General features: G+C 41.7%; 2 protein-coding genes across 2 annotated transcripts; both read right to left on the reverse strand.

Annotated features, from left to right (window-relative positions):
* Positions 1–79: 79 nt before the first annotated feature.
* On the reverse strand, positions 80–3,638 carry c1qtnf2 (C1q and TNF related 2). The gene is made up of 3 exons (XM_058063801.1): positions 2,946–3,638; positions 2,594–2,851; positions 80–1,569 (listed from the first exon to the last, which is right to left on the reverse strand). Exons 2-3 carry the CDS (start codon positions 2,841–2,843, stop codon positions 956–958), a joined length of 864 nt encoding a protein of 287 aa, XP_057919784.1. The 5' UTR covers positions 2,844–2,851; positions 2,946–3,638; the 3' UTR covers positions 80–955.
* Positions 3,639–4,309: 671 nt separating this feature from the next.
* On the reverse strand, positions 4,310–12,394 carry slu7 (SLU7 homolog, splicing factor). Its single transcript, XM_058063800.1, has 15 exons — positions 12,263–12,394; positions 11,935–12,095; positions 10,518–10,671; positions 10,366–10,446; positions 10,119–10,283; positions 9,728–9,793; positions 9,493–9,624; positions 8,464–8,561; positions 8,187–8,254; positions 7,931–8,070; positions 6,265–6,426; positions 6,086–6,187; positions 5,929–6,009; positions 4,809–4,934; positions 4,310–4,740 (listed from the first exon to the last, which is right to left on the reverse strand). The coding sequence occupies exons 2-15, from the start codon at positions 12,081–12,083 to the stop codon at positions 4,561–4,563; spliced, it is 1,704 nt and encodes a 567-aa protein (XP_057919783.1). The 5' UTR covers positions 12,084–12,095; positions 12,263–12,394; the 3' UTR covers positions 4,310–4,560.
* Positions 12,395–12,399: the final 5 nt, after the last annotated feature.

Here is a 12,399-nt window from a genome sequence, read left to right on the forward strand (position 1 = left end):
AAAAAGTGTTACATAAATACTGGACTTTAAAGGGTTGAAAAAAAGTTAAATGTAATAGAGGTTTTTATTAACTGTAAACAATAATCATCAAATACATTCATGAAATATTTCATTTTGTGTGCAGTGAATCTATTGAATATAAGAGTTGCCAGGAGTATGCTGGAGCCTACCCCAGCTAACCTGAGGCGAGAGGCAGGGTACACCCATTCATAATTATATGGACAATTTAGAGTAATATAAGAAACATGAAAATAGTGACAGGCTGCACGGTGGGGACATGTGGTTAGCGCACAGACCTCACGCTAGGAGACCAGGGTTCAATTCCACCCTCGGCCATCTCTGTGTGGAGTTTGCATGGTACTCCGGTTTCCTCCACATTCCAAAAGCATTGCTAAAAACATGCTAGGCTAATTAGCGACTCCAAATTGTCCATAGGTATGAATGTGAGTGTGAATGGTTGTTTGTCTATATGTGTCCTGTGATTGGCTGGCCACCAGTCCAGGGTGTACCCCGCCTCTCGCCCGAAGACGGCTGGGATAGGCTCCTGCACCGCCCGCGACCCTCGTGAGCATAAGCTGTAGAAAATGAATGAATGAATGAGTTCTCCTATTTTGTGTGGAAGTGGTAACTTTTTGGCTACTTATTTTGTCCCCCCCCGGCCATCTCTGTGTGGAGTTTGCATGTTTTCCCAGTGCATGCGTGGGTTTTCTCCGGGTACTCCGGTTTCCTCCCACATTCCAAAAACATGCTAGGTTAATTAGCGACTCCAAATTGTCCATAGGTATGAATGTGAGTGTGAATGGTTGTTTGTCTATATATGCCCTGTGATTGGCTGGCCACTAGTCCAGTGTGTACCCCGCCTCTCGCCCAAAGACGGCTGGGATAGGCTCCTGCACCTGAATGAATGAGTTCTCCTCCTATTTTGTGTGGAAGTGGTAACTTTTTGGCTTCTTATTTATATATCAGCCGTTACATCAGCCTGATCAGCGTAGATGAGGAAGCCTGTAAAGGTGCTGTCAGTCCAAAAGGGGTCAAAGAAGAGTCCGTTCTGCTCCGAGTAAAAGATCTGCAGCCAGACCTGGTCGAGACGCTGCAAGTGGAGAACAGTAGAACCGGATGCCACGTCATGGTTTCCTGTGTTTGCGTCGAATGTCTTAATCTTGTACTGTCCGTTGTGGACCAGCCCGATGGCTAAGTGCCTGTTGGCCACGGTGATGTCATAGGTGAAGTAATAGACCCCAGGGATGGCGCACACAAATTTCCCGCTGCTCGTGTTGTAGTGGTTGCCCTCGTTGAGCAAGATGCGGCTGAAGCGAATGGGCATCCGCTCTTTCGGGTAGCTCTTTGACACCGCCACAGAGAAAGCCGAGCGGGCGGCGCTGCCACAACTGCAGCCCCCGGGTTCTCCTCGCTGGCCCGAGTCCCCCTCGTCTCCTTTCAGGCCTCTTTTGCCAGCCAGACCCGGTGACCCCCGTTGGCCCTTAAGTCCTCGGGGTCCAGCCTTCCCGATGAGGCCCTCGCGGCCTTTCAAACCTGGTTTGCCTGGATTTCCGAGCCTGCCAGGATCACCTCAGGGGAAAATAATGACATGGCTTTTTTATATCTTCAATCTCAATCTCAATCACAGGGCACATATAGACAAACAACCATTCACACTCACATTCATACCTATGGACAATTTGGAGTCGCTAATTAACCTAGCATGTTTTTGGAATGTGGGAGGAAACCGGAGTACCCGGAGAAAACCCACGCATGCACGGGGAGAACATGCAAACTCCACACAGAGATGGCCGAGGGTGGGGAAAGACCAAATAAGAAGCCAAAAAGTTACCACTTCCACACAAAATAGGAGGAGAACTCATTCATTTTTTACCGCTTATCCTCACAAGGGTGCTGGAGCCTATCCCAGCGGTCTTCGGGCGAGAGGCGGGGTACACCCTGGACTGGTGGCCAGCCAATCACAGGGCACATATAGACAAACAACCATTCACACTCACATTCATACCGATGGAAAATTTGGAGTCGCTAATTAAACTAGCATGTTTTTGGAATGTGGGAGGAAACCAGAGTACCCGGAGAAAACCCACGCATGCACGGGGAGAACATGCAAACTCCACACAGAGATGGCCCAGGGTGGGGAAAGACAAAATAAGAAGACAAAAAGTTACCACTTCCACACAAAATAGGAGGAGAACTCATTCATTCATTCATTGATTTTCTACCGCTTATCCTCATAAGGATCGTGGGGGTGCTGGAGCCTATCCCAGCTGTCTTCGGGTGAGAGGTGGGGTACACCCTGGACTGGTGGCCAGCCAATCACAGGGCACATATAGACAAACAACCATTCACACTCACATTCATACCTATGGACAATTTGGAGTCACTAATTAAACTAGCATGTTTTTGGAATGTGGGAGGAAACCGGAGTACCCGGAGAAAACGGGAGAACATGCAAACTCCACACAGAGATGGCCGAAAGTGGGATTGAACCCGGGTCTCTGAGCTGCGCGCTAACCACTCAACCACCGTGCAGCCAAATTGCAGAATTTAAAAATAATAACACCACCCCCAATGTGCATGAATCGCAAAGTACCTGTATCTCCTTTTTCTCCTTTGTCTCCATCCTTCCCATCTGGACCGTCTTTTCCAGGGGCTCCCATTGGCCCGATCACCCCTGGCGACCCAGGGGGTCCCGGGTTCCCTGCAGGCCCTCCTGGACCTGGCAGACTACACACCAGATTGGAAGAATGGATGGTGATGTTGCGGCCTTTTTTGGGTGAGGAATACACAGACTGGGAGAAGACGACTGACAGAAGACAGAACGTCACACAAGTCCGAAGCATGGTGGCCACTGCGGAGGGAGGAACCCATGAAGAACGGCAGAATATTTACATCCATGACTGCATTGTCCAAAGCTAATTCATATGACGCTACGAGTTACTCACCAGTTGCGAATGACGACGGGTTCTTCTAGCAGAGTCCGTCTTCTGTGTTCCTTCATGACCTCTTCATAATGAATCTTTCGGAGAAGCTCTGCAAGGAACTGTGCAACTGCAGCGCCTCACAGTCCATAACATCCGCCCAGTCACTCTGCCAAATAAATGCTTTCACCATGATGTCATTAAACTCATGTCTGTTATAGTTAAAAGTTATACACAGGAACGGCAGCATTGATGCTTCATAAACCAGCATGCTACCAACGCATGTTTCTAAGCATGTTCCTTTGCATGAACATAAAAGATAAGACAAAAGATTCCAGATGTGTTTGTGCCACAGCTGTTGGGAGTAATGGGTGTGTTTGGACACCCGTGCATTCACGTTGAAGTGGAAACCTGGGGAAAATTTGTTGAAAATTGTTGAGAAAATGAAAAATAAGGGAAATTAATAGGGCATGATTTGTCTGGAGTCCATGATTCTTGCTCTAAAAAGGGTGGAGGTCCATCTCCTGACAGATGACATCCTGGCACAAGTGGTGGAGTTTAAGTACCTCAGGGTTTTGGTCATGAGTGAGTAAAAAAAAAAGGAACGCATCTGCATTGGTCCAATGTGGTGAAAAGGGAGGTAGTGACAGATCACTGGTACAAGCAGCCCAAGTGAGTTTTCTCCATAAGGTGGCTGGGTTCTCCCTTAAGAGATAAGGTGAGAAGAATTGTCATCCAGCATTGAGAGGAGCCAGATGAGGTGGGCATCAGGTTCATATAGAAAGTAAAACACTGTATAAGCACATTTAAGTAAAACACCCTTTTCCTATGAAGACCTTGACACAAAACAAGAGGAAACAATACTGACATCTAGTGGCCTTTTATATGTAATACTGGAATCATTACAGGTCTGTAACTAAAACAGTATTTCATTCATTCATTCATTCGTCCATGTGCTTTTCGATGTGCCAGTCCTGGTTCTACGGCTATCATCACACCTCTCCTCTTTGTCATCACAAAGAAGCCAAAGAAAAAGCAAAGAGGTCATGTGACATCATGTATGACAATGGTATGAACTCTTAAGTAATCATTTTAGGGATATTAATTTGGTTGTAAATTGCATATTGTATTGTTATACTGTACTGTACTGTACTGAATGATACTGTATCTATCGCAGGCCGGTTGCCATTTGTAGCAGGAATGCTTTTCCAGTTAATAAATTGTACTAATTGTACAACATGCACAAATATAATGTGACGATTTTAACATGCCGGATCAGAGATAATTACGGAATGTTCTCAAAGAACATTTAAATGAGACGATGTAACTGGAACTTTTGTGAGAAAGTAAATATTTGAGATTTGGGAACTAATAAACACATGTAGGAGTTCATACTCAATATGTATTGACGAGAAGGTGAAATGACTGTTTCATGTTAGGTTTGACGACAATAATAAAAAAAATATGGTGTGTTCCATAAAACTGGAAAAGCTTGATCACTAATGCTAGCCTTGTAGACCCTTTGCCACAGAAAAACACAACAAACTTGTACCAAACTAAGATGTGCTGTGGGTTTCGGCGACAGGCTTCCAAGCAATTGCTCTGGGCAAAGGTTTGGACGTGTGGACATAAGGAGAGGTCACTGTCCGAGAAAGGAAGCCATGGGATCATCAGGGCGGCAGCGTTTCATGCGGAAGGCCTCCATCTCCTCCTCAGTGGGTGCCTTCACTTCCTGCAGGCTGTGGTACGGCCGCTTCCTCTCATCCAGCTGCATCATCGCTTCCACGTGCTTCACGCGCTTGTCTTCTGCGTCCAACGCCTGGGAGGAGAAACACATTCAGCAATGAGAGGCAATGAAGTTCGCAATGACACGAGTGAACACTTTACCTTCTTCAGCTTCTCCTTCTTCTTCTCTTCGTCCTCGGAGTCGCTGCTGTCCTGCAGTGGGACGTGTTTCTTGTTCCTTCTACTCTTCTTTTTCTTCTTCTTCTGTTTCATCTTTTCTTGATGCATCTGAGGGGGGAGATTAAACCAAGCATGTGCGCAGAAACAGGAATGGATTGCATGAATGGGGTGCACTACTAGGCTTCAACCAGCAGGGGGCGCTGTTAAACAGTCTCGAGTTGATCTGATCTTACAGTGTTTTTTTAATCCTGTTGTTCTTTTTAAAAAGTATATATTCCACTTCTACAAAGTATGCTAGAACATGTAATGCATAAACATTCATTTTTAGTACCGATCTACCTTCTACCATCACATTAAAAATTGTATTTTAAAAACATGGCAATTAATTTCTGATGGTTAATTTAATTGTTAAAAAAATAATAATTGAATGCCTCTCACTGGATTAAACCAAAAAATATCATCATCATCATTATTATTATAATATTATATTATAATATTAATATTATAATGTTGTATTATTATACTATTATAACAAACAATATTTTAATAATAATATATTATAATAATTTTAAAATATCATCATTATCATCATTATTATTAATAGTATATCATTATAAAAATATTATAACAATATATTATAACAAACAATATTTTAATAATAATTTAATAATGATTTTAATAATAATATATTATACCTATAATAATTTTAAAATATTATAATAATTCTAAAGTATCATCATTATAGTTATTATATTATTTTATTAATATTATTATAATATAATATTAATTTATTTTAATAATAATTTAATAATATAATATTATAATTATAATAATTTTAAAATATCATTATAATTATTATAATTATTATAATATTATTATTAGAATAGTGTTTGTTATAATAAAGCAGCATTATAAAAATATTATAACAATATATTATTATAACACTATTACAATAATAATAATGAAATAATATTATAATAATTATAATAATAATGATACTATTTTTTAATTATTATAATTATAATATATTATTATTCAAATATTGTTTGTTATAATAATATATTGTTATAATATAATAATAATTATTGTTATTATGTCTTGCCTCCAGCAGGGTCTTGGTCTGCTCCTCCTCTTCTTCAGGCTCATTCACACCTTCTTCGAACGGAACACACTCACTGTTGCTCTTCAAATGACGAAAGAAAAAAACAAAAAAAATGACCACAAATTTGATATGAACCAAAAGCTCCGTCAGTACTCACAACTCCAATTCCAGCCTCTCCTGTGCAGTAGCTCTGCTTGACCATGGAGTGGCAGCACTTGTATCCCCAGAAGCCGTCCTTCCAGTAGGAGCCCCAAATACACTGGGGAGTAGAAGCATATGCTGTCAGTGAAGAATGGAGAAGAATTCAGACCAAAAAGGGTGGCCGGTCCTTCTTACGGTGTGGTTGTTGATGAGTACGTCTTCTTCGTACTTGGAGCGAGCGATTGCTTTCTCGAGACCCTTCAAGACGGCGCCGTGACGGGAGTACTCCACGTAGTCCTCCGTCTGAGCCAACAGCAGCTCCCGTGGGGGGGCGTCCAAGTGCTCCTGGCCGCCATACTATTGAATACACACAGGAAGAGTCAGCTTTTTTGGGAGGATGACTTGTAACCTTTTCACACAATATAACCTGATGCATTTAGTTACATTCATTTAACTATTAATTTCTTTGAGGAGTATCTATATAAAATAACTTCTTTGGTATGACTTTGATAATGATTTGGAGTGCATGAGAGAGCGGAAAGGAAAGAAAAGGTAGCTTTTTCTGGCCTTGAGGTCAGTTATTAAGAAGTGTTCTGCAGAACACAGCTAAATCAGAAGCAATACTGTAATACCGATGAGGAGCATTCATACAGCTGAGTTCACTGTAAAAAAAACATACATAAGTCGCACTGGAGTATAAGTTGCACAAGGCCGAAAATGCATAATTAGGTAGAAAAAAACATACATAAGTCGTACTGGAGTATAAGTCACACAATGCCAAAAATGCATAATTAGGTAGAAAAAAAACATACATAAGTCGCACTGGAGTATAAGTCGCACAATGCCAAAAATGCATAATTAGGTAAAAAAAAACCATACATAAGTCGCACTGGAGTATAAGTCGCACAATGCCAAAAATGCATAATTAGGTAGAAAAACACATACATAAGTCGCACTGGAGTATAAGTTGCACAAGGCCAAAAATGCATAATTAGGTAGAAAAAAAACATACATAAGTCGCTCCGGAGTATAAGTCGCACAAGGCCAAAAATGCATAATTAGGTAGAAAAAAACATACATAAGTCGCAGTGGAGTATAAGTCGCACAATGCCAAAAATGCATAATTAGGTAGAAAAAAACATACATAAGTCGCAGTGGAGTATAAGTCGCACAATGGCAAAAATGCATAATTAGGTAGAAAAAAAAACATACATAAGTCGCACTGGAGTATAAGTCGCACAATGCCAAAAATGCATAATTATGTAGAAAAAAACATACATAAGTCACACAATGCCAAAAATGCATAATTAGGTAGAAAAAAAACATACATAAGTCGCAGTGGAGTATAAGTCGCACAATGGCAAAAATGCATAATTAGGTAGAAAAAAACATACATAAGTCGCACTGGAGTATAAGTCGCACAATGCCAAAAATGCATCATTAGGTAGAAAAAAACATACATAAGTCGCACTGGAGTATAAGTCAAAACAATGCCAAAAATGCATAATTAGGTAGAAAAAAACATACATAAGTTGCACTGGAGTATAAATCGCATTTTTTGCGGGTAATTTATTTTCCAAACTACTTGACCAAAACAGACATTACGTCCCGCCTCTCGCCCGAAGACAGCTGGGATAGGCTCCAGCATCCCCAGCGACCCTCGTGAGGATAAGCGGTAGAAAATGAATGAACAAATGAGTTCTCCTCCTATTTTGTGTGGAAGTGGTAACTTTTTGGCTTCTTATTTTGCTTTTGCCTTTAAAAGTGAGACAAGGCTTCATGACCGTGGGCAAAGTGTAGGGGCGAGACAAATTGAGAACCCCGTGTGCGTGATACGCCCGCCATTGTGTGCTGTAGCTACCTTCTCCAGGATGCTCTCCCTCTGTTGCTCTTTAAAGTCCTCCTTCTTGACCTTGAAGGACCGATGAAGCAGCTCCAGCTTGGTGGGGTCAGCCTGCAGATGCGCCTCCGAGCCCCTCTCGTAGGCTTCCCAAGCGAACACTAGAAGGAGAGGGTGTTAGTGTACTTATAGAGTGTACTTATAGAGTGTACTTATTGGTAATTATGGCTATCATTCTTAGCAACGTGGCCACGGCTTTTCATGACATTGGACTTACTCTGCGTCTGAGCCATGGTTATGGTGTCTCCGGTGTAGCGGGCAAAGTTGTCTCCGGCATACCCCACTCTGTGGACGAAAAGAAACAACAAGAGAGATCAATTGAAAGTAGAGTGGAAGCTCAAAGTTGAAATGCTAATACGGCTAATACCACGGTAAGCATATGCATCCCACACATAAAAGCGTGTGTAGTTTTAAATCAGGAATGTGAAGACTGCCTGTACGGTTAATCGGGTGGAAGATTCCACGGTATTTACGTTACGTGGACATTAACTTACTCGTCGGGGTTCATGCCAGTGCTGGAGTACGGGTTCTCCCTCATTGCTCGCGTCTTTGGATCGTAGTAGGCGGAGTTTGGATCCAGGTTCCTCAAGTACTGTGGGACAGATGTAAAGTGTAAACGTTGTAGATGATCTCAATATAAAATTAAATACAAAAATACATTTAGAAGTCTAAGATTTCTATGTGAGTGTGAATGGTTGTTTGTCTATATGTGCCCTGTGATTGGCTGGCCACCAGTCCAGGGTGTAAGATTGCCTCTCGCCGGAAGACAGCTGGGATAGGCTCCAGCACCCCCGCGAACCTTGTGAGGAAAAGCGGTAGAAAATGAATGAATGAATGAGTTCTCCTCCTATTTTGTGTGGAAGTGGTAACTTTTCGGCTTCTTATTTAGTTTTTCCCCACCCTCGGCCATCTCTGTGTGGAGTTTGCATGTTCTCCCCGTGCATGCGTGGGTTTTCTCCGGGTACTCCGGTTTCCTCCCACATTCCAAAAACATGCTAGGTTAATTAGCGACTCCAAATTGTCCATAGGTATGAATGTGAGTGTGAATGGTTGTTTGTCTATATGTGCCCTGTGATTGGTTGGCCACCAGTCCAGGGTGTAAGATTGCCTCTCGCCGGAAGACAGCTGGGATAGGCTCCAGCACCCCCGCAAACCTCGTGAGGAAAAGCGGTAGAAAATGAATGAATGAATGAGTTCTCCTCCTATTTTGTGTGGAAGTGGTAACTTTTCGGCTTTTTATTTAGTCTTTCCCCACCCTTGGCCATCTTTGTGTGGAGTTTGCATGTTCTCCCCGTGCATGTGTGGGTTTTCTCCGGGTACTCCGGTTTCCTCCCACATTCCAAAAACATGCTAGGTTAATTAGCGACTCCAAATTGTCCATAGGTATGAATGTGAGTGTGAATGGTTGTTTGTCTATATGTGCCATGTGATAGGCTGGTTGGCGACCAGTCCAGGGTGTACCCTGGTTGGAAACACGATCCAACCAGTCGCCATGGTAACAAAGCTACAAACAGCGGTCTTACTTTGGCCGTGTCTTCTCTGATACGCAAATTTCTGACGGTGATTCGCCTCTTGGAGTCAAAGTTCTGACCCGGCATGTCGATGTCATCTGCGTATTTATCTTCATCCTCGTCTTCGCTGTCATGTTCCCGCTCCTGCAGAAAAAGTTTTTAAAAAAAATGTCTTCCTGGGCAATCCTTGACAAGAAAACTAGTTTATGATGTTATGATGTTGCTGTAGATGCGAGTGAAGGCTTACGGATTGGTCCAGTTTTCCTGATGCCAACTCGTCCTGCAGCTTGTGAGCCTTCAGCGTCCTTTTGGCCTGAAAGAAGAAAGAAGAACATCAAGCTATTCAAAGTAGACATTAATTTTACAACAGATAACAAAAAAAATGTAGTGAACGGTGAAAAAACAACACCGAGATCTGCTTTCTTGGTTAAAAAAACAAAAACAAAAAAAATAAACATGTTGTTTCAACATTAATTGCAATATTTTGTGTACTGGCAACTAGTAGTGAGATTTGGAGACGTTAGAATCCAAAATATTGGTATTCCGACAATAAAACATAAGAGATGAAACTTCCTGGGAATAGAAACAATAAACAAAATAGTGTAGTGTAGTAGGCGTTTATTACGTTGCCTACTTACCAGATCCACTTTGGCGTACTCCTCCACAATGCGCTGGTGTTCCTCAGGGTCGTAGCCGTTCCAGCGATCTCGCTTTCCGTCGTAGTCCAGTTTGAGTTGGATCTGAGAGTGTTCATCTGGGGCGATGCCCGTGCCGGTGAACTTGGCTCCAACTTTTCTGGGCCGCTACGAGAAGAAAAAGTCAAACCAGGAAGTTGTTAGTTGTTAGTGACACCAAAGGTCCGTAACAGGAAGAGCGTGTTTTTACCTCTAAGCAGTCCTTTTTCTTGTGAGTCATGGCGCCACAGTTCTCACAGGCACCCTTACGGTATTTAGTGGTGAGTGAGTTCTGTTAGGAGAAATTAAACTTTTATTCAAAGCCAAGGTCATCTAAAGAGTATTATAGTGTCTTTATCTGACCTCTTGCACTCCTCTTTTATACCATTCTCCAATGGCAGAGAACTGCTCCTGAATTTCCGTCTGCGGTCTCTGATGTTTAAGCGTGGGCCTTTTGGATGGGTCGATATACCATGGCACTGAGGATATATACTGAGGGATGTGCGGGTTAATGTCCCTGGAAAAGAAAAAAACAAGCAATGAGGAGATGAGACATTGAGTTGTGTATAAAAGACAAGGTTATTAAAATAGGTCTTTATTTTAGACATGTTCGACACTGGCTTTCTTACCGATACCGACAGATGCCAAAACAGGCACCATCCATTCCTTCACACTAATGTCGTGTAATGCAGCTAAAATAATGCATAAGGCTAAAAACAACCAATTAGCTAAAAATGTCCTCCAATACTTCTCTACAAGAGAGGAGAAATATGATCTCAGGGAAGAAGTACATTTGAAACACTTATATGCTAGGACTACGTTAAAAAGCCATAGTATTTCAGTATGTGGAATTAACTATAAAGGCCCCCTTATAGACTTCGGCCCCCTCCAAAACAACATTCGTCCCACAGCCACCAGCCTTGGCATCATAATAGACAGTGATTTTAAACTCCTGTTTTTTTTTATCTAAAATTAAATATTTTTTTTAATCTTTGTGACACTTTGAGCAAGTCATGCACGCTTTTATTTCATCACGTCTGGACTACTGTAATGCACTTTATTCTGGAATTAGCCAAAAGTCTCTCTCCCGCTTACAGTTAGTCCAGAACTCTGCGGCACGGCTTTTAACAGGAACGAAAAAAAGGACAGCACATAACAGCAATTCTGGCCTCCCTGCATTGGTTGCATGTTCGCTTTAGGATTTATTTTAAGATTTTATTGTTTGTTTTTAAGGCGTTGAATGGGCTGGCCCCTGAATGCATCTCGGACCTCATCCAAATTTACTCTCCAGCGCGGTCACTGAGGTCCGAGGGGCAGCTCCAACTTGTGGTGACCAAGACAAGACTTAAGACCAGGGGAGACCGAGCCCCAAGATATGGAACTCTCGCCCCTCACGAGTAAAAAAAAAAAGGCCCCCAACATCGAAAGTTTTAAGTCCCGTCTTAAAACCAACTTTTATTCTCCGGCTTTTAACTCGGAGTGAGTCTTAATTCCTGTGTCTTTTAGTTCTTTATTTTATTTTCATTCATTCTTTCATTTTCTACCGCTTTTTTTAATTGGTTTTATTTTTTATACTTTTATTGCTTTTTTTGTTACTATTTTATTTCTTATTTAATCTTTTAGTTTTGGATTAAATTAAATTTGTACCTTTATTTATTGTATTTTTTTTACTAGTCTGTGTAGCACTTTGGGAATATGTTTATAAAATGTGCTAAAATATCGATATCAGTATCACCCATGATACCGTTAATATCGATATTAATGTCAAATGCTAACTTACTTGCCCTCTTCGTCCACCTCGGCTGGAGCGTTTCCTAGCTTTCTCTGCTCCTCCAGCTCCTTCTTCTTCCTCCAGTCTTCCCGGGTCATCTTTTTGGGCTCATCCAGGCCCACGATGCCCTCCGGGTTACCGTTACTCTGCTCAGCCATGACTAAAACTACCTGTGGACACAAAGACACGATGAAGTCGTTAAACACAGTCTCTCTGGGAATACCCTGTTCATTATAAAAGATTAAACAGTGAAACGCTAACGTTAGCTGAATTACAGTTACAAAACTTTGCGGCTAAATTTAATATATTATTACTTTTTGATAAATAAACAGCCTACCTTGTCAATATCCAATAAAACAGTGTTAAGATTCGTTAACGGGACATAAACACGGAGGTTTACAAAAGCGACGCCATTTTAGGAAAACTAAATTACGTCACGAGGTTCTTCTTCTGTGGTGTACAAATGAACACCCG

The sequence above is a fragment of the Doryrhamphus excisus genome, chromosome 23 (assembly GCF_030265055.1).
Source record: "Doryrhamphus excisus isolate RoL2022-K1 chromosome 23, RoL_Dexc_1.0, whole genome shotgun sequence".
NCBI lineage: Eukaryota > Metazoa > Chordata > Actinopteri > Syngnathiformes > Syngnathidae > Doryrhamphus > Doryrhamphus excisus.

What these genes read in the sequence shown, in the direction of transcription:
- c1qtnf2 (XM_058063801.1), bottom strand. Translation starts at nt 2,843, where the DNA reads ATGCTTCGGACTTGTGTGACGTTCTGTCTTCTGTCAGTCGTCTTCTCC. An exon ending in AGGAGAAAAAGGAGATACAG is followed by an intron (nt 1,570 to 2,593) that starts GTACTTTGCGAT and finishes TTTTCCCCTGAG; the next exon opens with GTGATCCTGGCAGGCTCGGA.
- slu7 (XM_058063800.1), bottom strand. Translation starts at nt 12,083, where the DNA reads ATGGCTGAGCAGAGTAACGGTAACCCGGAGGGCATCGTGGGCCTGGAT. An exon ending in ATAAAAGAGGAGTGCAAGAG is followed by an intron (nt 10,447 to 10,517) that starts GTCAGATAAAGA and finishes TTCTCCTAACAG; the next exon opens with AACTCACTCACCACTAAATA. An exon ending in TACTCATCAACAACCACACC is followed by an intron (nt 6,188 to 6,264) that starts GTAAGAAGGACC and finishes TCTACTCCCCAG; the next exon opens with TGTATTTGGGGCTCCTACTG.